The sequence below is a fragment of the Peromyscus maniculatus genome, chromosome 10 (assembly GCF_049852395.1).
Source record: "Peromyscus maniculatus bairdii isolate BWxNUB_F1_BW_parent chromosome 10, HU_Pman_BW_mat_3.1, whole genome shotgun sequence".
In the NCBI taxonomy this organism is placed as follows: domain Eukaryota; kingdom Metazoa; phylum Chordata; class Mammalia; order Rodentia; family Cricetidae; genus Peromyscus; species Peromyscus maniculatus.
In genome coordinates, this window is record NC_134861.1 from 1,278,172 (window position 1) to 1,303,729 (window position 25,558).

The window sequence follows — 25,558 nt, forward strand, 5'->3', positions numbered from 1 at the left end:
CCAAGATAATCTCATGGTTCTTATCCTTGATTATATTTACATGTCACATTATACTTACTGATTTATTCATGTTTAGCTGTCCTTACATTCCTTTGATGAAACCAACTGCATTATGGTGTACAAAATTTCTTGAAACAGGGTTTTTAAATTGGTTTTCAAGAATTTCATTGATGATTATTTTGCATCTTGTGTACGTTTGGAAATTAAAAAAATAAAGAATTCAATTTTTGTTGTGTCCTTCACTGTTTGCTGCTATTATTTAAATCACAGTGATACTGGTTTCAGAGAATGAATTTGGTAGTGTTTATCTTTTTACCTTATGGAAAATTTGAAGAGTATTGATGTTTTCCTTCAAAGGTATGGTAGAATTCAACATTAGGAGACAATTGCTGCTTCAATTTTGTTGCTAGACATCAATGCATGTATACTATGCTCATCACTGGTGCTGCAGAGTTCAGACAACAGCTTCAGATCCCCTAGAACCAGAGTTATGGATGGTTGTGAGCCACCATGTGCGTGTTGGGAACCAAACTCATGTTTCTGCAAGAGCAACAAATGCTCTTAACTGCTGAACCATCTCCCTAGACCCACCGTTTTTTGGTCTAGATGATCTATCTGTTGATGAAAATGGGTGTTGAAGTCACCTGTTATTATTTTGCCTAGACTTTCCTATCCTGCTTTCTTTTTCAGGCTTCTGTTTGCTTGGAATGTTTTTTCTCTCCTTTGACTCCCAGTCTGTATTTTACCAATGAGGTTTATTTCTTCCAGGAAGCAAACAGTTGATTTGTGTGTTTTGACCCAGTGAGGTAGTCTTCATCCTTTAATTACATAGTTGAGGCCATTTATATTTATAGTCTTTAATTAAGAAGTATTTGCTGATTCTTATGATTTTGTTGTTTTTTCTTATTGAATTGATGTACTTTTTCTCTCTCTTACTCATCTCAGGAGACTCCTGGATGCATATTTGACCCTTACCTAGTTATGTGATTGGTTATTTCTCTCTTTATTTCTTTCCTGTGCATTCCACTTGTGACCACCTTTCTTCTTTATCTCTGTGTAGGATTCCTTCAGATATTTTCCACAGCCCTGGCTTAGTGTTCATAGACAACTGAAGCTATGTTTCTTATGGAAGTGATTTCTCCATCAACTTTGAAAGATAGCTTTGCTGGATATAGCATTCTTCGTTGGTAGCTATTTGCTCTCAGAACTTGCAAGAGGTCACTGTGTGCTTTTCTGGCTTTTCACATTTTTCTGAGAGGTCCAAGATCCTTTTGATGAGTTTTCTATTGTGTGTTGGTGTTTTTTCTCTTGTGGCTATTAATACTGCATCTTTATTCTGTAGTCTTAGCATTCAACTATGGTGTGATGTGGAGAGATTCTTTTCTGGTCATGTATGTTAGGGGTTCTTAATACCTGCAATATTGTGGTCCATGTCTTTCCCTTGGATTTTTGGTTTTCTCTTCTGTAATATCACTGAGTAAGTTTTCTGTGCATTTAGTTTAAACTCAGCTCCATATTCTATCCTGTGATTTCTTAATCTTTTGGTCATGTTTCAGAATTCTTGAATGTTGTGGCCACACTTATTTTTTATTTCTTGGTTACTGGCTAAATATAATATTTCCTTAGTTTTGTTTCCAATCCTGATATTATTTCTTCTTCATTCATCTGCAAGGATTTTCACTTTTTTGTCCAGATGGTTTATTGACTTTTCATTAACAACATTTCTGAGTTTTTGTGCTTTTTTTGAGTATTTTTTCATAATCTTAATTTTCCATCCACGTTGCTAATTTTGCTATCCAGGTCCTGAATTGATTTCCTTACTTTATTTGGGTTTTTTGTACCCTCTTTGAGGTTATTTATGATTTCTTAAAGTACATTTTCAAATTCTTTGGCATTTTGATCATTTTGTTATCTTTAGTTTGAGCTATTGAAGGGTTACAATCTTTAAGATTAGTCATATTTTCTTTTTCTTATATGTGTCATGTATTTCTGTTTTGAAATTGATGAGTTAAAATTGGGCAGCTCTGAGGGAGACAGCTCACCTCCCAGCTTTTCTCTGTTGAGTGGTCTGCTGTCCACTACAGCATTCACAGGATAGAATCCACACCTCTTCTAGCTCTCATGGAACTACACAGGTTTTTAAAGTGACTCTAAGTTAGTCATCAGGGGAAAAAGGCTCTTCCTGAGACCATGCATCTGCTGATTCGTTTCAGATCTGTTGATATGCAGGACAGTGCTGTCTTCAATCTACCATCTTCCCGTCTCCGATTCGTTTCAGATCTGTTGATATGCAGGACAGTGCTGTCTTCAATCTACCATCTTCCCGTCTCCTGTTTCCTTTCCAGTCCTCTTCCCAAAATGCAAATGAGAAGCACAAGAAACAAGAGGCCCTGATTGGTGACATTATCCACCCACTGCTGTCTGCCTTCAGACATGGTCTCAGGGCTTCTGGAGCCAGCCTAAATCCCCACCAGGCAGGGCTTCTAGAGGCCTTTGTACACTGCACAATTGCTTCCTTATACTCTGTCTCAAATTTACTGTGCAGTGAAGAACCACAGACCTTTAACTTCATGTCATTGATCTCACTGCTTGGAAAGACAATATTTGGGAGGTTTAACCGCATGTCCTATTTAATACATTGATATGCAGGTGCTATTTACTGTCCTTGGACACTCTACTTCCTTGATATCCTGTAGATTCTATCTTGGGGTGCAGAGTGTACTTTGAATGACTCAATTCAGACGGAGGAATAGAAGTAGGTTCAGGCTTTCCCCCACTATCCTGAATCTCCTTGAACAGATGCAGAGTGTGTTGGAGCAGAAAGGGGTCCAATTTCCAACAGAAGAACCTCTGGAGGAGCTAGGAGAAAACCAGAGCTCTCCAGCCCACTTCCATTGACCCATTGTCTTATTGCTAGCATCTTTCACCACATCATTCCCTCTGCTACACAGTGTCAGTGGTGATAACAGGTGGGGAGTTGGAGGGATGGGGCTTGAGTCTTGAACTTGAAGAAAGGACTGAAACCTACCTGTGCTTCATTTCTTATATCTGCAGAGTTAGGATGGAAATGGCGGCTATGTAGGGTGAAGAGCATCTACTAGATCGTGTTTTCCTGGAGCCTTACATGATCTTATTTGGAAATACACAAACAACCTCATCCCCCAGGGCAACATCCCAAGACACCTACTCAGTATCTGAAAACTCAGATGGTTTTTAAAACCTTATACACACACACACACACACACACACAGGCAAACATGTCTGCAGTAGAGTTTACTATGTGACACCAATGCAGTGTGAGATTAACAACAGCAATAATAAAAACAGACCAAGTCTAAGAACATACCCTAGTAGAAGTTATGTGAATGGGGTCTTTCTCTTCTAAAATATCTTCCTGTTCTGTATTTGCCTTGCTCTTGTGATGATGTGAAATAGTGCAGAATCACGTGATGTTATGTGAGGGAAATGGTATAGGTGTTGTGATACAGGCTGGTCCACAGGGTTCAGCTGAGCACAAGCAGTGTTACTCGTTACCAATCTCTCTCTCCACCAAGAGAACATCTGATTGTTAGTTATTCCTCTACATTCTCCCTCCTCTACCCTGCACTCTCATCCCCACCACATTTTTCAAATTTTATTTATTCCATGTGTCTTTTATATTATGTATCTTGATCCCATTCATTTCCCTATCCCTTTATATCCATTCTTTGTGCCTGAATGCTCCCCAAACAATACAAAATTTAAGAGAAAAAAGACAGAAAGAAAAAAGGAAAATAAAAACAAACAAACAAACAAATAAATAGGGAAAAACTTTAAAAAGCTCATCATGGAAGCTTCAGTGTTACACTGAGTCATGCCATGAACATCTTTGTCCATATATCTTTACTTGTAAGTGTTCATTGGTCTGGTTTGAGGTCTCTAGTTTCTTCTACTACCCCATCAATGCTGGGCACTCGCTCGGGCTCCTTCTGGATATCCTGTTGTTGCCCTGTGTTGTGGAGATCTTGTAGCTTTGAGTCTGCAGGTCGGGTCCCTTCATGGGCTCCAGCAGATAGATCATAGTTGGGCTGAGTGATGGGGAGGGCTGTGACATATCTTGGGTCTGGGCTTGGGCAGCTGTGTTCTCATCAACAGGGTGATCTCTTCTGTGATACCCAGACAGTGGGCAGGGAAAGCTCTCTCACTATCTCAGCCCACTCCCTTCCTCTCTCATTTCTTCAGATATGCCCTTCTACACCACTGAGAACCATTCTGACCTTCTCTCTTATGAACTACCATACCATACCTCTGCTCACACCAATATTGTCTCTCTGGCAAATACTACAAGGCACCAGGGGGGCCCATACTCCCCTCCTCACCCTTTCAGAGCCTGGAGTGGAAGGTCCCAGACCTGTGAGTAGGTCTCCAAGTCCCACTCAGGATGCGCTGGTGGTGTGCTGGGTCATGCTATCTCATCACAAAGAGATCACTATAGTGCCCAACGCTCCTGGTTGGTCCATTTGGCTGCATGGCTCATGGCGGGAGGATTTCTCCAGACTTCGTTCAGGGGGCTAGGGTGCCCTCCACCCTGTCTTGCTGGGCCCCACCCACTCCAGGAGCATGTTATGTGGGATGACCCCCACACACATTTAACCCTTCCTGTTCCCTTATGTCCATTTCCCCTTTCACACTATCTGCATTTTAGACCATTTTCCTTGAACGCCTCCCCAAGGACCCTAACCAGTTTCTCGTAGTCTATCGATACTACAATTTACAGTGCATATCTGAAGATTTAAAGCTAGCTTCTACACATGAGAATGTATGGCATTTGTCTACAGCCATACCAGCCTGAACGCACTCAATCTTGTCTGATCTCGGAAGCTAAGCAGGGTCAGGCCTGGTTAGTACTTGGATGGGAGAATGTGTGGCATTTGTCTTTCTGAGTCTGGGTTTCCTCCAGCACAATGATTATTTCCAGCTTTATCCATTTATCTGTGAATTTTATAATTTCATTTTTCTTTATATATTCCATTGCATCATGTATGTACACATATTTTTTGTTTGACTTGCTAGCTGATGGGAATCTATATACTTTCCAGTTCATAGTTATTGTGAATAAAGCAGCAATGAACATGGATGAGCATATCTACACCATGGCATCTTGTCCTTTGGGTATATGCCCAGAATCATGTGGTAGATCTGTTTCTAGTTTTTTAGGAATCTCCACACTCATTTCCATATTGGTTGCACCATATTGGTTACTCCCACTATTATGAATGTGTTTCTATTTCCCACATCCACACCAGCATTTGGTGTGTGTTTTTGTTTGTTTTAATCTTAGCCATTCTATTTTAAGATGAAATCTTATAGTAGCTTTAATTTGCATTTCACTGATGGCGAAGTATGTTGAACATTTAAAAATGTTTCTTAGCCATTTGTATTTCATCTTTTGAGAACTCTGTTCAGTTACATGTTCCAATTTTTAATTAGGTTGTTTTCTTGCTATTTAATTTTCTGAGATCTTTGCATATTCTAGATACTAACCCTCTGTCAGATGCATAGCTGATGAAGACTTTTCCCCATTCTATAGTAGGCTGCTGCTTCACTTGAATAGCTGTGTCCTTTGTGTACAGAAGCTTTTGAGTTTCTAAGGCCCATTTATCAATTGCTCTTAATGCCTGCACAGACAGGTCCCTTTCAGAAAGTTTGTTTTTTCTGCGCTTCTAAGCTGGACTGTTTCTACACTCTCTCCTCTATCAGGTTCAGTGTATCAGATCTTATATTGAAGTCCTTGATCCATTTGGAGTTGAGTTTTGTGCAAGGTGAGGCCAGCACCATGCTATTTTTATTGCTCTAGCTCTAAGATATAACTCGAAATCAAGGACGGTGATACCTCAAGCTGTATTTTTATTGCTTGGTTTTGGTTACCCTGGGTCTTTTGTGTTTCCATATGAATTTTGAGATTGTTTTTTTTTTTTTCAGTTTCTGTGAAAAATTGCATGGGAATTTTGATGGGGATTGAATTGCATCTGTAAATTGCTTTTGGTAGGATGGTCTGCCATGAGTGTGAGAGGTCTTTCCATCTTCTGATATCTTTTCCAATGTCTTAAATATAGGCCTTTTACTCCCTTGGTCAGATTTTTTTCCAAGATTTTTTTAAAGGTTTATTATGAACAGTAAGTATTGTTTCCCTTATTTCTTTTTCTGATGTGTTTCTCATCTATATATAGGAAAGTTACTCTCTCTCTCTCTCTCTCTCTCTCTCTCTGTGTGTGTGTGTATGTGTGTGTGTGTGTGTGTGTGTGTGTGTGTGTGTGTGTGTGTGTGTGTGTGTTTGTATCCTACTACTTTGCTGAACATATTCATCAGTTAGAGAGGTTTTCTGGTGGAATCTTTAGGGTTTTTCATATAGAGAGCCATACGGTCTGGAAATAACAATACTTTGATTTCCTCTTTTCCTGTTTGTATTTATATCTTCAACTTGTCTTACTGCTCTAGCTAAGACTTCAAGCACTATATTGCTCACAGATGAAGAGAGTGGGCACCCTTGTCTTGTTCCTGATTGCAGTGAAAATGCTTTAAGTTTTCCCACATTTTAACATGATGTTGGCTGTGGAATTGTTGTAAAATGTCCTTATTGTGTTGTTATGTGTACCCTATATCTCTAATTTTTCCAGGGCTTTTTATCATGAAGGAATGTTGGGTTTTGTCAAGACCATTCTGCATCTAATGAGATGATTATGTGGTTTCTGTTCTTGAGACTATTTATGTGGTGAATTACAATGATTGATTTACATATGCTGAACCATCCTCGGATCTCTGGGATATCAACTTCATCATAGTGAATAATCTTTTGGATGTTTCTTGAATGTGGTTTGCAAGTATTTCATTGAGAATTTTTGTGTCTGTGTTCATCATGGAGATTGGCTTATAATTCACTTTTTGTGTTGTTGTTGGAGCTTAATCTACATTGGGTATCAGGGTAATACTCAATTTGTAGAAGGATTTTGGGAGTGTTTTCAGGTTTGAGGGGTTGGTGGAGAGATTTTTAAGAACCAGAGGTAGTAGACATCTTCAAGGAGACAGGATTTCCAGACATGAGAGGGCTACTGCACTCATGGACTCACAGTAGCTGTGTCTGCTGCATACATAAGACCCACACAAGATCGAGCCAGCCCAAACCCCAGCATGGATGTGGGAAGAGGCTCATGAAGGCCCACCCCTCTCTGGGAATCAATTAGCAAGTAATGGCTGCCAAGGGGAGGAGACTCAGTTTTCTTCCAAGATGGGGTCCCTGGAAGGCTGCCTTGCTCTGATAGATTGGTCTATGCTCACATAAAAAAGAGCACATGGAATTGAGAATAGAGGTGGTGAGTTAGAGGAGAAATTAGAGGGGAGGAAGAAAGGATGTGGTTGAACAAACTACATCATATGCATGTAGGAAATCTCAAATAATATATAAAAAGAGGATTTCTGGGTGTTAAGGGAGTGTAGCACATTACAATGTGGATATCCTGGACAGGGTGGAGCGGGAAAAGTGTGAGATGGAGTATACTGAAATGATGGGCAATTCAGAATTGATGAGTGATTTATCTCTGGAGGTTTTTACTTAATATTTTCAGACCACTATTGACTGTGGGTGACTGAAACCAAGTGTAGTTGTTGATTTTCTTCTTGTGGTAACTAAATGCCTCACAGGAAGCAGCTGAAAAGGCATGGCTCATTTTGCTTAAGGTGATCCAGTGCATAGTGGATGGCATGGCAAGGAAGCAAATGCTCCATGGTGGCAGGAGGGTATATCTAGGACTCCTTAAATTTTAGAGGAACAGGAAGCAGACAGGGACCAGGAAGTGTAACTGGGTCATAAGACCCCAAGGTCCAGCCCTAATAAACCACTTCCTCCAGCAAGACTTACTATCTAAAGGATCTACAACCTCCCCAAACAGTACCACCTGCTGGGGATCAAGTGTTCAAACATCTGAGCCTATAGGGGGACATTCCACATTCAAAGAACTCTATCCTTGGTCCCCATAGTGTCATGGTTATCTCATACTGAAAAATACATTCATTGCAACTTCAAAAGTTCCCATAGTCCTTATCTGTCCCCACACTGCTCAAAAGTCCAAAGTCTCTTCTGAGGCTCAATACAACCCACCTCTATAAAATAAAAACAAAATCAACTCACACACTTCTAATATACAAGGCACAGAGCAAACATCCCAATTGCAGAAGAGAAGAACTGAAGGACAACAGGGAAAGATTGGACCAAAGCAAGACTGAAACCCATCATGGCAAACACCAAGTCCTCAGCTCTACATGAAGCATCTGCGGCTTGTGCTGGCATCATGCAGGCTCCAGCAGGCTTTGGTTTTCTGGTCTCTTCTCCAGTTCTGCTGGCTGTGCACAGAGAGCTTCTCTCTTGAGCTGACTCCCCTCTGTTCCTCCAGGTTTTCTCAAATGTCCCAGGAATGAGGTCACTGGGGCAGGGTGTGTAGTATGAACACACAACTACCTATGGGGTAATCCCAGGACCAGGCAAAACATACATGCATAGGTGTCACCATGGCTCTATTCTCTGGAAGTGAGGTTTTTATTGTGACTATACAGTGTGTCCTGGGTTGTAGCTTCTGGAATCTGAGGGGGTCCACAGCATGTGTGCATGCATGCCAGGGTCATAGTCTGTGGCACACATGCTTGAAAACTGTAGTCACTTGTGCCTTTGTTGGACTGTGAGCTTCTAGAGGGCAGGACTGTTCCTTCCATCTTCTGAATCTATGGCTGCATTTCCAGTGTTGAGTGAGTCCACAGTCAATACTCACTGTTCACATTTAAATGCCAGATCTGGTCTGGTGCCTTCACTGTAGATACAGAGAGGCTTAGCCAAGCTGCTTTGTAAGCAAGTGATTGGAATGGATGAAACTGAGGCATGAAATGCAATGTCAGTGAGGAGTTGACATTCCTCCTCCTCCTCCTCCTCTTCCTCCACCTGTCCTGAGTGTTGCTCCCTTGGGCTATCTTGCAGGTATGCATCGTGCAGAAGCGAGACACGAAGAAGATGTATGCCATGAAGTACATGAACAAGCAGAAGTGCGTGGAGCGGGATGAGGTGCGGAACGTGTTTCGGGAGCTGCAGATCATGCAGGGATTGGAGCACCCATTCCTGGTGAACCTGTGGTGAGTGGAGAGGTGGCTTGTCCCCTGAGGGAACTTTCCTGGCATTGCCAGAAGTAAAGGATCCAGGTGTCCGAGTTTATAGCCTCCCATGTATCCCATAGGGTACATTCACCAGTGAGCCTTCAAGCATTCATTTTCATTTTGTTCTCCGATTGAGTGAATCAGAAGTGAAAACAGATTTGTTTTTGTGTATTTGAGGAAGTATGCAGCAAGGTTTCATAAGAATGCTAAATGGTATCCAGTGTTTTAGGAAGTCCCACACATTGTGTGAATGGCAAGAAGGACCTGGACCTGGTGTTTCACTCCATATAGCATGGCTGCCCTGAATGGAGGTGCTACATTCCATCTCCTGGATCTGACACCCCAGCTATTATAGACCATGTTTCTGCTGGAACTTTCTCTCCATTCCCTCCCTGAACGTCATTTCCAGTTTGAATTTGGATCCTAGAAATGCCTACCTGCTGATGATTCCCTGCCTCTGGGCCTTTGCATGTGCTATTTCCTTTTGCTTTAGTCAGGTACTCCAAAGTCCTCCATTGTTCCCGAGGCTTCACTTGTGCTCTCCAGGCAGGCACCCTCATGAATGTCTTCCTATTTCCCTATTAACCCACCTCACAGATGAGGCCACTGATTCATGTTTCTCGTAAGTGGACAGTTAGGACTTGAAGGCACACTGCCTGCCTTCATGACCTCCACCTAACTCCTTAAATGGACACTTCCTAGTTTGCCAAATGCCCTTCCCATCTTCTCCTCCCTTCTTGTTGCCCTGCATGGCCCTTTTGCCCTCCTGGAAGTGTGAGCAGTATGGAGATGTTTGTCGGGTTCATAAGGACACCCTGCCTTGTGTTAATTGTACGCCAGCTCTGGGATTCAGTTTGTAGAAGGTGAATTACTGCAGCCTTGCAAAGGCTTACTCTCATCATTCTTCCCCGGTGACAGGCTTTGTGATTGGCACCAGAGGAAGCCTAGCATTGATTAGTTTCCATGACAGCTTTGCCTCTGTGGGATGAATGATCTGTGCTCCTGAGCTGTGATAACCCAAGCCGGGCTGTCAGGTGCAATATTTTTACCTGGTTAAAGTGAAACTGTGGTGGTCCTCTCCCCGGATTAAGACAATCTTGGGAAAGAAGAAAGAGGAAGAAGAATTGTGAGACAGAGAGTGGGGGTAGTGTAGTGTCTGGGGGAGCCCTAGGTAGGGACAGGATAAGGGAAGGGGACAAGGGGGCCCAATATTCTTCCTCCAAGCCTGACCTCATTGGTTCTGAATCCAGCCTTCTAAATATCAGCAAGGAGGCACCTCTGGACCAAAGGAATCCCAAACCAGATCCCAATTTTGATGGGGAGAGGGAGGATCAAGAGGTAGATGGATAATATCATAATCTGACAGAACTGTGTACTTTTAGTAGGAAGAGAATGAAAGCCACAGGGCAGGGGAGGAAAGGAGAGGAAGAGAGGGGAGATGAAGGAAGAAAGGAGGGGAGAGAAAGGGAAGAAGGAAGAAGAGAAAGAGAGCCAGGGGAGGAAAAGGTAGAGAGAATATATAATGCTGATGTCTTCAAGCCAGGAGAGAAACCATCACCAGAATTGACCATGCTGGCTGTCTGACTCTGGAACCTCATCCTCCAGAGTTGGGAGCAGTAAGCAGCCCAGTGTACAGCTCTTATGTGGCATCTTGTGCTGGGGAAGGCACAGGCTTTGAGGGCAAGCCCACTTGCCTTTCTGTGTCTGTTTCCTTACCTGTAAAGTCAAAGAGAAAGGATGGTGATGTTGTGGTGTTGTTTACAGATCAAATAAGTGATCAGAAACAAGTAATCTGCTTTGTATTAGACAGGGGTACCTCTTTCATGAATGATTTCCATAGTTACCAGGGTGCTTCCAGGGTGGCTCTGGTTAAGCATCCCTCCATATTGGGTCACTTCACACCTCCCTGCATGGATTTAACTCTTCCCCCGTCCCTCAGCATTGGACATGAGGACTTTGGAAGATGTATCTTGGGTTTTGGGTACCAACTTGGTAGCTTGATTAAAGGTTGGTGGGTAGACAATTTATTCACATTTTCATCGTGTGCTTGAAGTTCATTTCCATCATCTCTCACTGGCTGTAGTTACTGGACTCACTGTTAAAAGGCATTGTAGAACTGGGTAAGGGAGACACTTGCTACCATTTAGACAAAGCAGCTGTGAGAGTGAGCACCTTACAGGACAGGAAGAAGACAGGTCCTGTGCAGTGAGCACCAAGAATATATTATAGATTCGCTGTATATAATAAGCTATAACTTGATGGACCAAGGTGTCCTTCAAGAGGCAGCCATTTATCAAGGAATATTCAGTGTTATTTAGATATTAATATATATCAGCTGTCTTCTGCTATGAAATATACTACTAGGCATTATGGCAAACAGTTTAGCTTCATGGACCTCCTGCTGATCCACTAGGTAACACCCCTACAAGGCCTAGGAGACAAGCAGGCTGTAGATGCATAGCTTTGTTTCTTGTGCAAATGAAGCTCAGACCTCCCTTCCCCAGACAGGGAAAACAGCATTCCAGAGCAATTGACTCAGAACAAAGGAGGTTTTTGCATAACCAGGTTCAGTAAAGACTGGGACAGGATTCCTGGGCAGAACAGAGTCCATGGCCAGGAGAGAAAGGATAAGGCAGTTTCAGTAGGTGATAGGCAGAGTCCTGTGGCTGTCAAGAGGAGAGTAAGACAGAGTTCCCCAGAGCCAGGGGTAAGGAACAAGGAAGAAAAGATGGAGGATGAAGGAACAGAGGACGAAGATGAGTTCAAACGCATAGGAGTTTAGTTAGGACAATGAGAAGACAGAAAAAAATAGGTACAGAGAGGAGCTCTAAGTGAGGATGGAGATGAAGCTGTATGGATAGAATTTTGTCTTAGAGAAATAAGGTAAACAGATGACAGATCATGGTTTACATAGATTCTTTTCCCTAAGATAACCCCACATTAGATGTAGTATTTTCCCTATGACCCTGGGAGGGATTTTCTCAGAGCAGGCCCTTGGGAAAATTCTGTTAGTCCTAAACTTAGTGTTAATACATGTCATAGCAACAGTGTTTCTAGAGCCTTCTATGGGTAGACATAGGACAAATCAAGACCAAGATGTCCATATGCCACCCTGAAACTTTTTATTAGAACAAGATTATGGGAAGCATTTAAAGACAGTTTCTCTGGGTGAAGCAGGGGGATGAGAAGAAGGCCAAGGAGAGAACTGGAAGCCCCCAAGAATCTGTGGCAAAGGATCTGCTCTTTGTAGAAGACTGTTACCATTTCCTTATAAGTAATCCCAGACAGCTCCCAAACTAGTGTGTGCATGCAACACCACAGTCAGCCTTGCCAGTCTACCTGACAGGGCAAATCTTAGTGAAATGCTGATCTGACTTGTGGATGAAACATCACTGTCTGCTGTGAGGTAATCCTTCTGTATACTGTGAATATGTATTATTCTCATTGGTTAATAATAAAGCTGATTGGCCTATAGCAGCAAGGCAGGATAAAGTTAGTTGGGAAAGCCAAACTGAGAATGATGGGATGAAGAAGGGCAGAATCAGAGAGTTGCCAGCCAGATGGAGAGTGAGTCAGACACACAAAATGAGGTAGAGGTAAAAGCCACACGCCTCAGGACAGCACATAGATTAATAGAAACGGGTTAAGTTGTAAGAGCTAGTTAGTAATAAGGCTGAGTTATTGGCCGAGCATTTATAATTGATATTAAGCCTCTGAGTGATTATTTGGAAGCAGGTGATCTGGACAGGAAAACTCTGCCTACAGCTGTCAATCTGAAAGTCCACAGAATGATGTCCAGCAAGGCTGTTGTAGCTACCATCTTGGTACATTTTACTGCAGTCATATGAGTAGTTGGTAACTAAGTGATAACTAAGACCCACAGTGCTCACCTCTCCAGGCCCTGGTCCACCTGTTCTGCTGCTGGAACTCCACTATTTAGAATTTCCTGGAATGCTTACTCTTTCTCCTGTAAGTGTCCATGTAATAGGCAACTGTGCACTAGACTCCTGGTGGAGGCCAGACACTGTCTTGTTTTCTAAGTATCCAGAGATGGAATAGCTCTGCATTCTCCCTTAACAGTGCTCCACTCGTGGAGGGGCTCAGCCCTCCTGCTTCATTGTGCCTCATGTCCAATACACAGGGAATCAGTACTTTTATGGTTGCCTGGTGCTCTGGTAGATACAGTGCTAGAACTGAGAGCAATCATCACCTCTATCTTCCACAGCTGGCAGAGGACAGAAGTCAAGCCCACACTGGCAGCATCATATTCCCTTTCCTCCCCCATACTCTCTAGTCACTCTCCCTAGCATCTGTATCATTACTAACATAGTGAGATTACATGGTGTCCTGGGGACCAAGAGGCACCCTGGTCAACCCCTGACACATAGGAGGACAATGCTGGTGAGATTTTTACAATTCTATGATGTCATTAGCTTCCATGTATCCAGGACACTCTCATCACCACGGTAACCTCTGGCATCAGAGGACAAGGCTATGCTGTCTTGTCCATGGCTCTTTGTCACTCTGGACTGCTCTAATATGTGCGGTGCCCTTGGTGTCTTTGGCTCAAGCTTTGAAGATTCCAGGTTTCCATTCTCCTTGTGGTGGTCAGGGGCTGCTGTTCTGAAGAGGGAGGGCTATGAGTGTGGTCAGGGGCTGCTCTTCTGAAGGGGGGGACTATGAGTGTGAGCCACATGACTCACCAGGTATACCTTGACACTCAGAGACTTGTGTGACACTCAGCGCTCAGGAGGGGTCCAGCTGGGCCAGGGGGATTGGCTGTGTATGTTAGGAAATTACTGAGGAACCCAAAAGCCTGCTAAGGAACAATACAAAAGTCACATGCCCAATCCAGGACTCCCAGGATCCTCTGGCTGTGTTGAGGTGACACAGCAAGGCACCTTCATGCAGATTTCTCTGACCCCTTTCTATGTTTTCCATGTGTTTTTCTGTAACTAAACCTCAGAGTTATTATTGCCTCATGTATGTACTTGTTACTTTCTTCCTTGTGGTGGTCAAAACCAGATGAAAGCAGCCAAAAGGGGAGGGATTAATTTTGGTTCATAGTTTGAGGGATTACAGTCTATCATGGCAGGAAGGAGGAGGGTTGGGGCTCTGTCTGAGGTGGTAGGCACTGGTGGGATGACTTGTTACATCTCAGCAGATCAGGAAGAAGGAAATTCGGTGGGATACAGGACCAGGCTATCACCCATACAACCCACCCTCTAGTCTCCTACTTGCTCCAGCTGGGGACCAATTTCCAAAGGCCCCACAACTTCCTCCAACAGCATCAACTGATTGGTTGTACAAGCACATGAACCAGTGGGGACACTTCACACTGAAATCACAGAACCATGCTTTTCAACCATTGTAGTGACAGTGATTTATTGTGAGGCTTTTCCTTTTTGATCTTAGCAAAGCCTCAGTCCCGTCTTATGAGATGGCCATTTTTGCCTCCAGCTTACAGTTGGAGAGGCCGAGGCCAAGGGGGTTAAATTATTCACACACGACTACAAGCTCACCCAAGGCAGCTCTGAGATAAGAAGCCAGAGTACACTAGTAAATTCTTAACAGCCAGCTCTCCCAGAGGTAGGGAAAGGGGACAATCCCTGGTCCCCGGTGTTTTTCATCCTCCGAGAAGTAGATGCACCCATTGTCAATTTTGATCTAACAAGCTGGTGTCAGACAGCTTGCAAACTTCTGAACATTTCATAGTTGATTTCCAGTGATTCAACAAGCTGGCTCCTGAATATCCTGATGGGCTCCATAGCCTGTTCTAAGGTATGTGGAGCTTCTGTAAGTGGGCTCATAACAAAGCCTCTAAAATATCAAGATAAGAGAGGAATTCATCTCAACATGAGAAAAAGGATGATAAGTAGGTGCTAGGTAGAGTAGTGGAGGCAGGAAATGGTCCACGGTCTTGATGGGTACATATCCTTTGAAAGGCCTCAGTGTTCTCACCTGTAAAACATAGTGAGAACAATCCCACCCCTTCCATGCTCTAGGAGCCCAGGCCAATTGAGATCCAGGGGGTGACAGCTTTTTGGAATTTCTGAGGTGTCATGCCATGTACATTTTTACACTTCCTTTTGAGAAAGCCTGAAGCATTGGTAATGATTGATACAATGGCTCATGATTTGTATGCATGAAATTGCTGGCAGGAGTCAGTGAATTCATAGATAAAGCTCATGGATGTTCACTGACCAAGAGATCTTATGTTAAGCTCATATCCCAAAGAGCACCAAAATTGCACTAGAATGTAATACATTTTAATGAAAAGCCTTCGCCTGCTTGAGTCAGAGTAATTAAATGGAGATGGCAGGGTCCTGAATCTTTCAAAGTCACATGGCAGCCTCCTACCATCCCCATACTCTGGTCCCACCGATATTTATCCCACAGATGCTGCCTCTGCCTGGGGTGATTTTCTCAGGACACCTGCCTGACAACCCCTTTGCTAATTTCACATCTCAACTATTGCCAGGCTTTCAATCAAGTGAAGTCCACATCAGTCAGTACTGTGTCTCCACAGCTTCTGAGCACTCTGCCTGTTCGAGGCTGAGAAGTCCAACAGCGTGGCACCAGCATCTCCTGAGTGATGTATCATGGTCTGCTAGGGGATACCGTGTAGTGAGAGAGAGGAAGCTAGGCTCAGGTCTCCCTTCCTGCTTTTATGTGCCCCCCATGACATCATGGGCAGCCCAGCCTCAGCACCAAATTTAACCCTAATTACTTCCCAAGGGCCCCAGATCCAGACCCCACTAAGACAAATCTGGAGGCTGTGTTTCCAACCCATGACGTTGGGGGACCCGCTCATATCACAGTGGCATCTAATGGGATATGCCAAGACCCAGCTTTCATGTTTCTTTACCCTCCTGCCCTCAGAGGATTGTTCCTGCACCCCTGTTTTCTCTCTGCCTTGTTGATTGTGAACAATATGACCTCAGCCACTGCTCCTTCCGAGGCTTAGCTGATCCTCTCTGAGGACTGGTGGAACTTGGTGTGAAATGGGAACAGGTACATGAGTATCACCCAAAGCTTTGCAGGATCTCTTCGGTGCTTTCTCTCTGAGCCTGATCTTAAGCACATGCTCGGCTCCACCTCACTATCACTTTCTATCTGCAGACTTGGGCTGCTCCCCTGCATTACCTCTCAGCCCTCCCTACATAGATCTCTAGCCTTATACCCATGCAAAGTTGAAAGAAAAGGAACCCACTGAACACACTTTGGTCACTTTAGGCTTAGATGAAAGAGTAGGGTTCAGAGGGTGGGGGAAAATCCCCAGCACACGTGGGTCATTCCATGGAGGACTCCATTGTAACACATTTGTCTGATTCCCAAGTCTGAGCAGAGTCTGCCTCCCAGGTCCATAGAAGCCTCTCACCCAGCAACTTTCAGACACTGTCAGAAGTAGCATGTGTATGGGGCTACTCCAGGGCACCTTCAGTGGCTGGGTTTGTCCATGACAGCTGGGTCAGCACCAACATGCTGGGCCCTGCCCTGCACGGAGCAACTACCAGTGCCCCAAGGGACTTCACAGCTGGGCTTAGGTTCTTATTTTGAGTCATATTAGTGGTCATTTGTAAGTGAGAAGAGTCTTCAAAGATGGTGACATGAGAATCATTGTCCCCAATAATTCTGAGGACTTCAGAATACGTGTTGATTCTGAAACCAAATGTGCACCAGACACCTCCTTTCTTTGTCCCTCCCAGGCTCCTTCTGTACATTCTTTGGGTCTTGGTCCCTGTCAGACTTCCCTGAAGGTTTCCATCAGAAGATCATGAAGGAGAGCCAATAGTCAGCCTGTTCCTCTGTGGGGCCACCTGGCTTTTGGCTTCCTTCAGTTCCTGGGCATCCCCTGTCATGTTGCCCTGTGTGGGAGAATTGTGTCCTGTAAGGAAAAATAGCCACCAGCTGATCTGTGCCTGCTTCCAAGAGTCCACCACAATTGGGCCTGTTGACTGTTGACTTCCTTCTGAAGAGGGTCGGCGGGAGTCATTGAGCCTTCTCCTGAGATTCCAGCTGCTCCTCCCAGCAATTTGTATGTACTTCTTCCCTGATTACATGTGGCCTGATTACATGTGCCCTCCATCTTGAGGGAGGTACAAAAGTGCATAGGTTGGAGAGGTTAATTGAAGGTCTGTATCTGTGCAGGTAGGAGGATGCCATCATCCATACTGGGTGAAAAATTTCCAGTACAGCTGTGTAAATGACCCAAACAGACTCCTTAGTCCCTCAGGGAGACCTTTGGTGGAATGATACTTTAGCTTTGCTGTTAGGACTTTCTAAGAACTGGGGTGGATGTTGCTAGAGGTAAGGAGTGGAAGTCATTTACATCTGCCCAGAAAAGGAATTCTTGAAACACCCTGTTCGGTTCAGCACAGTCCTGTGCTGTGTTGTATCCTGGTGTGTTCACTTATTTCCTTAAGGGCATTTCCTATCACCAGAGGGAATGTGAGCTCCTGGAGCCAGGGTCCCACTCATCTTGTTACCCACGTGTCCCCAGGAACTAAATCAGTGCCTGTCACACGTGGGCATCTGACAGCACTGTCATATTGAATCACGTGCTTGCACTGACCCCTGGCTTAGGATATGGGCCTTCAGGAAGCTCAGAGGGGGCTGGGATCTACCTGTTTCCAGAGGGCTAGGTGACCCATGAGAACCAGGATCTCGCCTTTGCTGTCCTCATTCTTAGCTCCAGGACCGCTGTGCATGGAGGTGAGGTTTCTCCTGTAGTGTGGGTGCTGGGGCAACTTACTGAAGAGCTTTGATGCATCCCCACCTCAGAAGTCCTTCCCGGTCTCCCTTGTAACTCCTTCTTCCACTCTTCATACTCGAAACCTGTTTTCTTTCTCATCAGCAGCATGTAGACCTTTGATCTGCCAATATCCTAGATGGGTCTACAGCTAACTGCTCACCCAGCAGTAGGACTTAGAAAATGTCCTTCTGTCAGATTCCTGTCCACCTCAGTCCTTTGGTGCCCTCTCTCCTTGTTCCTTCTGATCCAGCGGACACCTGCCCCCAGCCACATTCCCACCAGCAGAGTGGCAGGAATGACCTTGTGCAGTGATGCTCCGCTTCAACCATTTTGGCTGACTCTGTAACTTCCAAGGACAGACTGTGAGGTGGCCTAATGACACAGGGGTCTCACTTGCCCACATGAGCTTCATTTTGCATCTGAAAACTGCCTGCACTCTTAGGGACATCACAAGGTCATTATTGAGAGACTCTTTGCCTATATGAACCTATAGGTAAGGAAGAAGCGTCAGTTGCCCCCCACTGAAGGCAACTACAAAATCATTGCCCCACGGAACTTGTGTGATGTCTTTGAATCCTCCCACCTGCCACAGTCCTGAACCAAGCTCAGGTCCTCCACTGACTGATATGAAGACTGACAGGGAACAGGAAGGTGGTTGGGCCAGGTCAGCATCAAATCAAGATGGTCCCTTCCTGTGATCAGGCAGACATGCAATTGAAATGGGAGGGAGTGGGTTTGCCGCTGCATTCAGTGGTGCTTGATGTCCTGTCAGAGGCAACCGGGGACCATCTGTCATCTTGCTGGTGGCACAGGCAGAGCACAGGCAGTCCACAGGACACTGTTGGGAGCTGGAGGCCACCCTCCAGAGTCCTCTTTCTCTCTCTTCCCCGCCTCTTCCTCTCTTCTTGCTTCCGTTTCTTTCCTGTAACACTTGTGTTTTGAAACTTAAAGCTACCAATGCAACTTTTCTGAAAAGGTGTGGGAGAGATCAAGAGTGCTGCCGGACACCTCTTCATGTCCCCTGTGGAGTGGTGTAGATGGGTTTGGGGACAGAGCACACTTGACAGGCATTTTATGAAAATAACAATGGCAGCTGTAAGGGTCTGAATTCTCTGACCTCCTTCTGCGTATCGATTTCTCTTCTTTATACTTTGAGTGGCTGACCCATGTCCAGTATCCACCCCTGGGAAGGGCCCTCATGATATCAGTGCAGAGTGGGAGTGTGGTCCAACCATGGGTGTATTCCAAAGGCTCAGCCTTTACTGCACCCCTGATGTGAGTTGGTGAAAATCCTTAGGTGTCAGCCACATTCTTCTAACGAGCAACTGTTTGGAGCGTACTGTGAAACTGCATGTCAGAACCTGCCCCCAAGAGCCACCTGTAAGGACACTTCTGTCACCAGCTTCTGGGTGAGGAGGGAAGAGACAGGCCCTCAAAGTTGTTTTCATTCTTTTTGATTCCCAGCATCACTGGTGATTTTTAGCACAGCTCTGGCTTTTGGACCATATCTGAGTTGGGCCCTTGAGGACACAGAAGAGAAGCTGCTGTGTGTTACCCTGGAGGAGATGGTCCACCCAGAAGGACAGAGGGGTAGAAATAATCCTCCTGATCCACCCTGGACATGTAGTCCAGGGCTCTACATTTATACTTGGTGATCTACAGGGTGATAATGTCATACCCTGTCCCCAACAAAGAGGAGGAAGGAAGCATCAGGCAGAGGCACCCATATGTCCAGATGTAAAAACTCAGCCTTTACACCATATCCCCACTTGGCTTGTATGTAAGTCTGGGTGTTTGGAAATAGTAGAAGGTCTGTGTGTACTGCCAGACATAGCAGTTATAGGAGATCCAGCAGGCATGGCATTTATAGGAGATGGGTCACCTAGGCACAGCAATTGTAGGAGATCCAGGCACAGCAGTTATAGGAGATGGGTCATTCCTGTCTTTTCCTCCTAATTATGTACTTTTATGTGAGGTGCAGTGAGAGGGAAAATCAGCCTACACTCTTCTGGAAATTTCCATCCTGTCCATACCCGCCAGGTCTGCACAGTGGGAGTAATGAGATTCTGATGAGCCGTGTGCAGGACGAGAGTGTGAGTCTGGATGTCAATCTCAAGGAACCCCTGGGCTTAAAAAAAGGTATCCTCTATGTGACATTACAAGTACGTGGGGGCTTGGGCTGTGTCATCCAAAGGTCCAGCTAGAAGCAGGCACAGGAAATGAATAGGGTTTTAATTAAAGTGGTTATTTGTGCAGAAGCAACCTACATGAGGCGGGTTTGTGTTCTCAGCACTGAACAGGAAGCAGAGAGTTTAATAAGGTATAGATAGAGCAGGTGCCTCAGGGACCCGTTTTAACGAGTATATTAAGTGTCTGCCATTAGCACATCTTCGTTGCTATGTGACCAAGTACTCCTGAACATCTGAAGACACACTGGCACCTTGTGTGATGTCAAGCTGGTATCTCCAGTTTTCCTTACCCTGTAAACCTGCCTCTCGAATGTATCCACGTACCTCTCTCAATTACTGCATGCTCCAAATTACTGGAGCTGATTTAAAGAAGATTTTATTTTGTTCTCTTTAAATTCAATTTTCTTTTTCCTTCTCTTTGCTTTTCCAAATTGCCTAAGCTTTAAGACATTATTAAGTCAGGCAGTTTCATACTGCGCTCCACAAACAGGACTTTCCTTTCCCCAGAACCTCTAACCCCAGCTGCTTCTTAGGTTGTTCAGGTCCCTATACTCAGCTGTATCTCCCTCCATCCCCACCCATCCAGGAGCTCCTACTTGGACCAGAAAACCCTGCCCAATGCCCCATTCTCAAAGCCTCCCCAAGTTCATCTAAGAATGCCAAAGAATTTAGTTCTTGGGGTGGGGGGAGAAAAACCTATAGTTCCTAGGAAACTGGAATCCTCTGGGGGAACTATTGGGGATATATGGGGTATATAGTATGTGTGGAGTGTGTTTGTGTGAATCCCGTGGAGGTCAGGAGTCCACATCATGTGTCTTCTTCCGTTGATTTCTATCTTTATTATTTATTTATTTTTTTTAATGATCTCTCATTGAACATCCAGTTCAGCTAGACTAGATAGCCTGTGAGCCCCGAGGATTCTGATTTCCATGCCTGGTTTCTTATGTGGGTGCTTGGGATTGAAACTCAAGTTCTCATGCTTGTACAGCAAGCATTTTACCCATGGAGTTATCTTCCCAGCCTGCTTCCTCCTTTCTGTTGGTGAACAGTGTGTGTGTGTGTGCATGCGTGCGTGCGTGTGTGCATGTCTGTCGGTCTGTCTGTCTGTCTATTTGTCTGTCTGTCTCAGACTGGATCTTAAATACCTTGCAGAGGTCCAGGTCTTCAGAGGGTTTGATGAACATACCAGAGGTGGGACCAGGTGAGAGGACTATGGGTTCCTGGGACACACTCTTGAAGGGACTGTGGGACCTGGTTCCTGCCCCTTCCTCTTTCTCTTTCTCCTTGTGAACTGAGTGTTTTTCAGGGCCTTGACCCCCCATGACCCTTCTGCCACAGGACTGGCATCATGCCAGCAGCCTCCCAAGCCACCTTTCCCCTTTCCTCTCCGAACATCTTGGTCTTTGCTATAGTAACGGGAAGCTGATCGACTCAGGCTTCCTCTCTGCCTCCTGGCTGCAAGGAAGCTCCGAGCAAGCAACATTAGGGAGGTGCAGATGACAGGCTCAGATCTGAGTTTCAGGTCACCAACCCCAGGACATTAGACAATGTCTTGAGTCTCATTTGTAGAATGTTTGAAATAGGAATTATGTCCACTTCTCAGATTAAGGTGCCAGTGCCCAATGGCTCCTGCCACTTGGCCAGCCGACATGCTCCCTTATTTCCTGAATGCTTGTGGATCTACACTTCCTTCTCAGGCTTCTTTTTCTACTTGGAATTATGATTCCTTGCTCTGAAATTGCTCTATCTATTTTTAACACTAATTTGTTTGTAGGTGATGTTGAGAGCCACCCACAATCATTTATGAATTTGCCAAGATAGCTGGACACGATGGCTCTATTTTTAAAATGGTTGCAAGTGTGAGGAGTTGTTTATGAGGCAGCCTTGGTGCCCAGTTCCACCCACATGCCATTCCTCTCGAGGGCTTGGGTGATGAGCGGCTCTTCAGGGATCCCATGGCAGATGGGAGAGAGTTCTTTATTAATGTATTGGCAAACACCCCACACCTCGTTACAATCTCTTGCCAAAAGCAAATCTGGAGAACTTGGCTTGGCCCCAAAGCTAGAGTCGGCCTTTCTTCTCCAAGTCAGGTCAGTTGTAGAGATGTATGAGTTTATATATAGCTGCAGGAGTGCAGAACTGAGGTCATCCAGATGCTCTCTCCCTGCAACCTCCCCATGCCTCTGAGCCCTGCAGCAGTTCTCAGACTGTGGTTTTGAAACCTGTCCCCAAATTGTATTGCTCTGAGCCGTGGGATCAGGTATCACTCACCAAAGACTCTCTAGATGACTCTGAGGCCAGAAACTACTGAGCCATGCCCCTTCAGCTAGAGTGTGTGGAATGACTACATGCAGAAGCCTGGCTGTTCTTTGGAACTCTTCCATGGAGGAATGGGTGGCCAGAAAGTGCACCGAGGCTTGCTCTGTGGAGAATGTGACCTCACCCACCAGGACAATAGGTCATCGAGTGGATGGCGCCTTTTATGGATGAGGTGAGAAGAGGCACAGGTGTCCTTGGCAGGATTCTGGAAGAAGGAGCAGGTAGGAGACCCTACTTAGCAGAAAACAGCTTTACCCCCAGGTGCACTCACACCCATGTCCCTGCCTGAGTCCATGTTTCCAACTGTATCTATGGCCCTGCATCTGCCATTGCTACAGTATCTAACTGCTCCTCACCCAGCCCCACAGACCAGAGGCTGTCCCCTCCTGACAGCTCAGATGGGCAGGAAGTCCTTGACGAAGACATAGGCATGTCTTGCTTTAGGAAAATCCACTTGAGAGCTGCAGGCAGCCCAGCAATTGATATAGACAATGTACCCCAACTCTTAGTATGGGGGTGGAGCAATCATAGGAGCAGAATATTTCTATTCAGGGTGCTCTGGGTAAGACTAGTCCATCTCCTTAGATTGCCTTCTAGTGATATTTCCCCCTCTCTGAGCAATTACATTATGAATTCTTTTTGTAGCACACGATAAGGAATTAACTATTTTTTTCATTGCAACCTACAAGTTCTATGCTTTCATTTATGTTATCAACACTTCTTTATTAATTAAATTTGTTACCTGGAAATTCCACTACTGTACATAATTCATTCTGCTTACCCTCTTTTTTCTCCCTCCCATACCTGTCAACCCCCACTCCCCAACAAACTACCAATTCTTTCCCCTATGTCTTTTTGTTTTGTTTTATGACTCACTGAGTTTAATCCGTGCCATCTGTGTGACCATGGGTTTGGAACTAGCCACTGGAGCCTGGGAGGCTCAGCAGTGGGTATGCAAATGGAAATAATGGCTGCTCTGTGTCCTAGAGGGATACAGTCCAACCATCCATGACTGCTGATAGAGCCAATCCTGTCCAGGCCCGGTGCATGTCACCACAGCTCATGATTGCAATGGCTGTACCATGCCTACAAGATACCATTTTGTGACCCTTCTCCCTGTCTTTCAGCTCTTACAGTCTTTTCACTCTCTCTGCTGTGACACCCCCTGAGCCATAAAGAGGGCGATATGGTATAAATGCCTTGTTTAAGGTTGAGCACTTAATTGTCATTTATTCTCAGCACCTTGAGCATCCATGCGCCTCTTTATTTACTGCCATTTACTGCAAAGAGAGGCTTCTGTGAATAAGACCGAGCATAGCATTTGTCTAGGGATATGAACATAGAAATTTAGAAGGCAGTTTGATACTGTGAATAGTAGTAAGTTCTTGCCTAAAGCATCTGACTTCCCCAGCCATTTTTTAAACTGTATGCATAGTACCAAGTAGGCATCCTTCCTGTGGAGTAGACGTCAAGTCCAAGTAGAGAGTTTTGGTTATCCCTGTGACAGCCATACCATTGTTGCACAGTAGGCTCATCTTGTCTGGTGGTAGGTTGCTATTTCTGTTCAGAGGGTTCACAGCTGGGTAAGACTGCTAGTTCCTTTTCTCCTCCAGCATCATGCATAGCATCTCCCAGTGCCATAAAAGCTAGCTAGCAGGGAGAACACTTAGCTCAGACAAGCTTGACTTCTTTGTCTTTTGCAATCAATCTGGTGTCCTAAGCAATAGGGTCTTAGCATCTAGTTCTGGTTGGCAATCAGGAGTCACAAGAAGCTCTGTTGTTTTAGGAACCTCTGACCAACCACTCCTAAAGAGGTATCCCATACCTTAGTCTTGGATTTTTGCTTAGTGATTGCTGCCTCTAGAAGTAACATTAACCAAAGTGAGAAACATTTCCCTTCTAACTCTTTTTTAAATTATATTTTAAAATAGGCTATCAGATGGTTGGTTTCCATGTGGTATTTTCACACACTCTTAATGCATGTCATCTCCTCATCCTTCCACTCCCCCTCCTTAAATCTTTTCAGTCACTTTCATTCTACCTGTGTTCTACTATCCTTAAGGCATATCAGCTCCCCAAGAGCCCATTTCTAGCTTCCTGGATTCCACAGATACTCCAAGTTAACCCACAAAAATAAAGATTTAAGGCTTGATCCACACTTGAGAAAGAAAATACAGCATTTGTCTTTCTGGACCTGAGTTACCTTACTCAGTATAACTTATTTTAATATTCATCCATTTACTCACAGATTTAATAATTTCATTTTTCTTTAAGACCACATAAAATTCTATTGTGTATATATGTAGCTGGACACTTTTCTCTGCCCCACCCTGGTCATGAGGTCCCATAGGTGCTTATAAAATAATCATTCAGAGGCTTAATATTAATTACAAACTGTTTGGCCTATGGCTCAGGCTTCTTGCTAGCTAGCTCTTTAATCTTAATTAACCCATTTCTATTAATCTATGCTTTGCCATATGGCCATGGCATTACTGGTCTGCTGGCATTTTGCTCCTTGGGTGGCAGGCTGGCGTCTGTCCTGATTCTGCCCTCTTCTCCCTGTATATCTCTTGGATTTCCCACCTGGCTATTATCCTGCCTTACCATAGGCCAAAACAGCTTCTTTATTAACCAATAGTAGCAGCACATATTCACAGCATACAGAAAGACCATCCCACAGTATATGTGTGCAACATTTTCATTGTCCATTCATCAGTTAGTGGACACCTAGACTGATTCCCTTTCCTAGCTATTGGGCATAAAACAGCAATGAACATAAATCAACTTGTATCCATGTTGTGGAATCTAGAATCCTGTAAGTATCTGCCCAGGAGTAATATAGCTGTGTCATATGGTAGTTATATTTTCAGCTTTTGGGGAAACTTCCAGAGTGATTTCTAAAGTAGCTATACTAGTTTCTCTCTTGGTGTCTATATAATTTGATATTCCATTATGGTCAGATAGAATACAGGAAGTTACTTTAATTTTCCTATGTTTGCTGAGACTTTCAGTGAATCCTAATATGTGGTATTATTTGAATAAAGTTCCATGTACTTCTTGGAAGAACATGCATTCCTTAGGTTTTGGGTGGGATGTTCTATAGATACTTGTTAGGTCCATT

General features: G+C 44.5%; 1 protein-coding gene across 3 annotated transcripts in view; it reads left to right on the forward strand.

The window, feature by feature from the left end:
* The window catches only part of Stk32b (serine/threonine kinase 32B), a 244,385-nt gene that overhangs the window by 73,066 nt on the left and 145,761 nt on the right, over positions 1 to 25,558 (forward strand). For all 3 annotated transcript variants that reach the window (XM_006985611.4, XM_076545683.1, XM_076545682.1), the window contains one exon: positions 9,002 to 9,153. In XM_006985611.4, the coding sequence (XP_006985673.1) occupies positions 9,002 to 9,153 (152 nt within the window). The remainder of the gene's footprint in view (positions 1 to 9,001; positions 9,154 to 25,558) is intronic.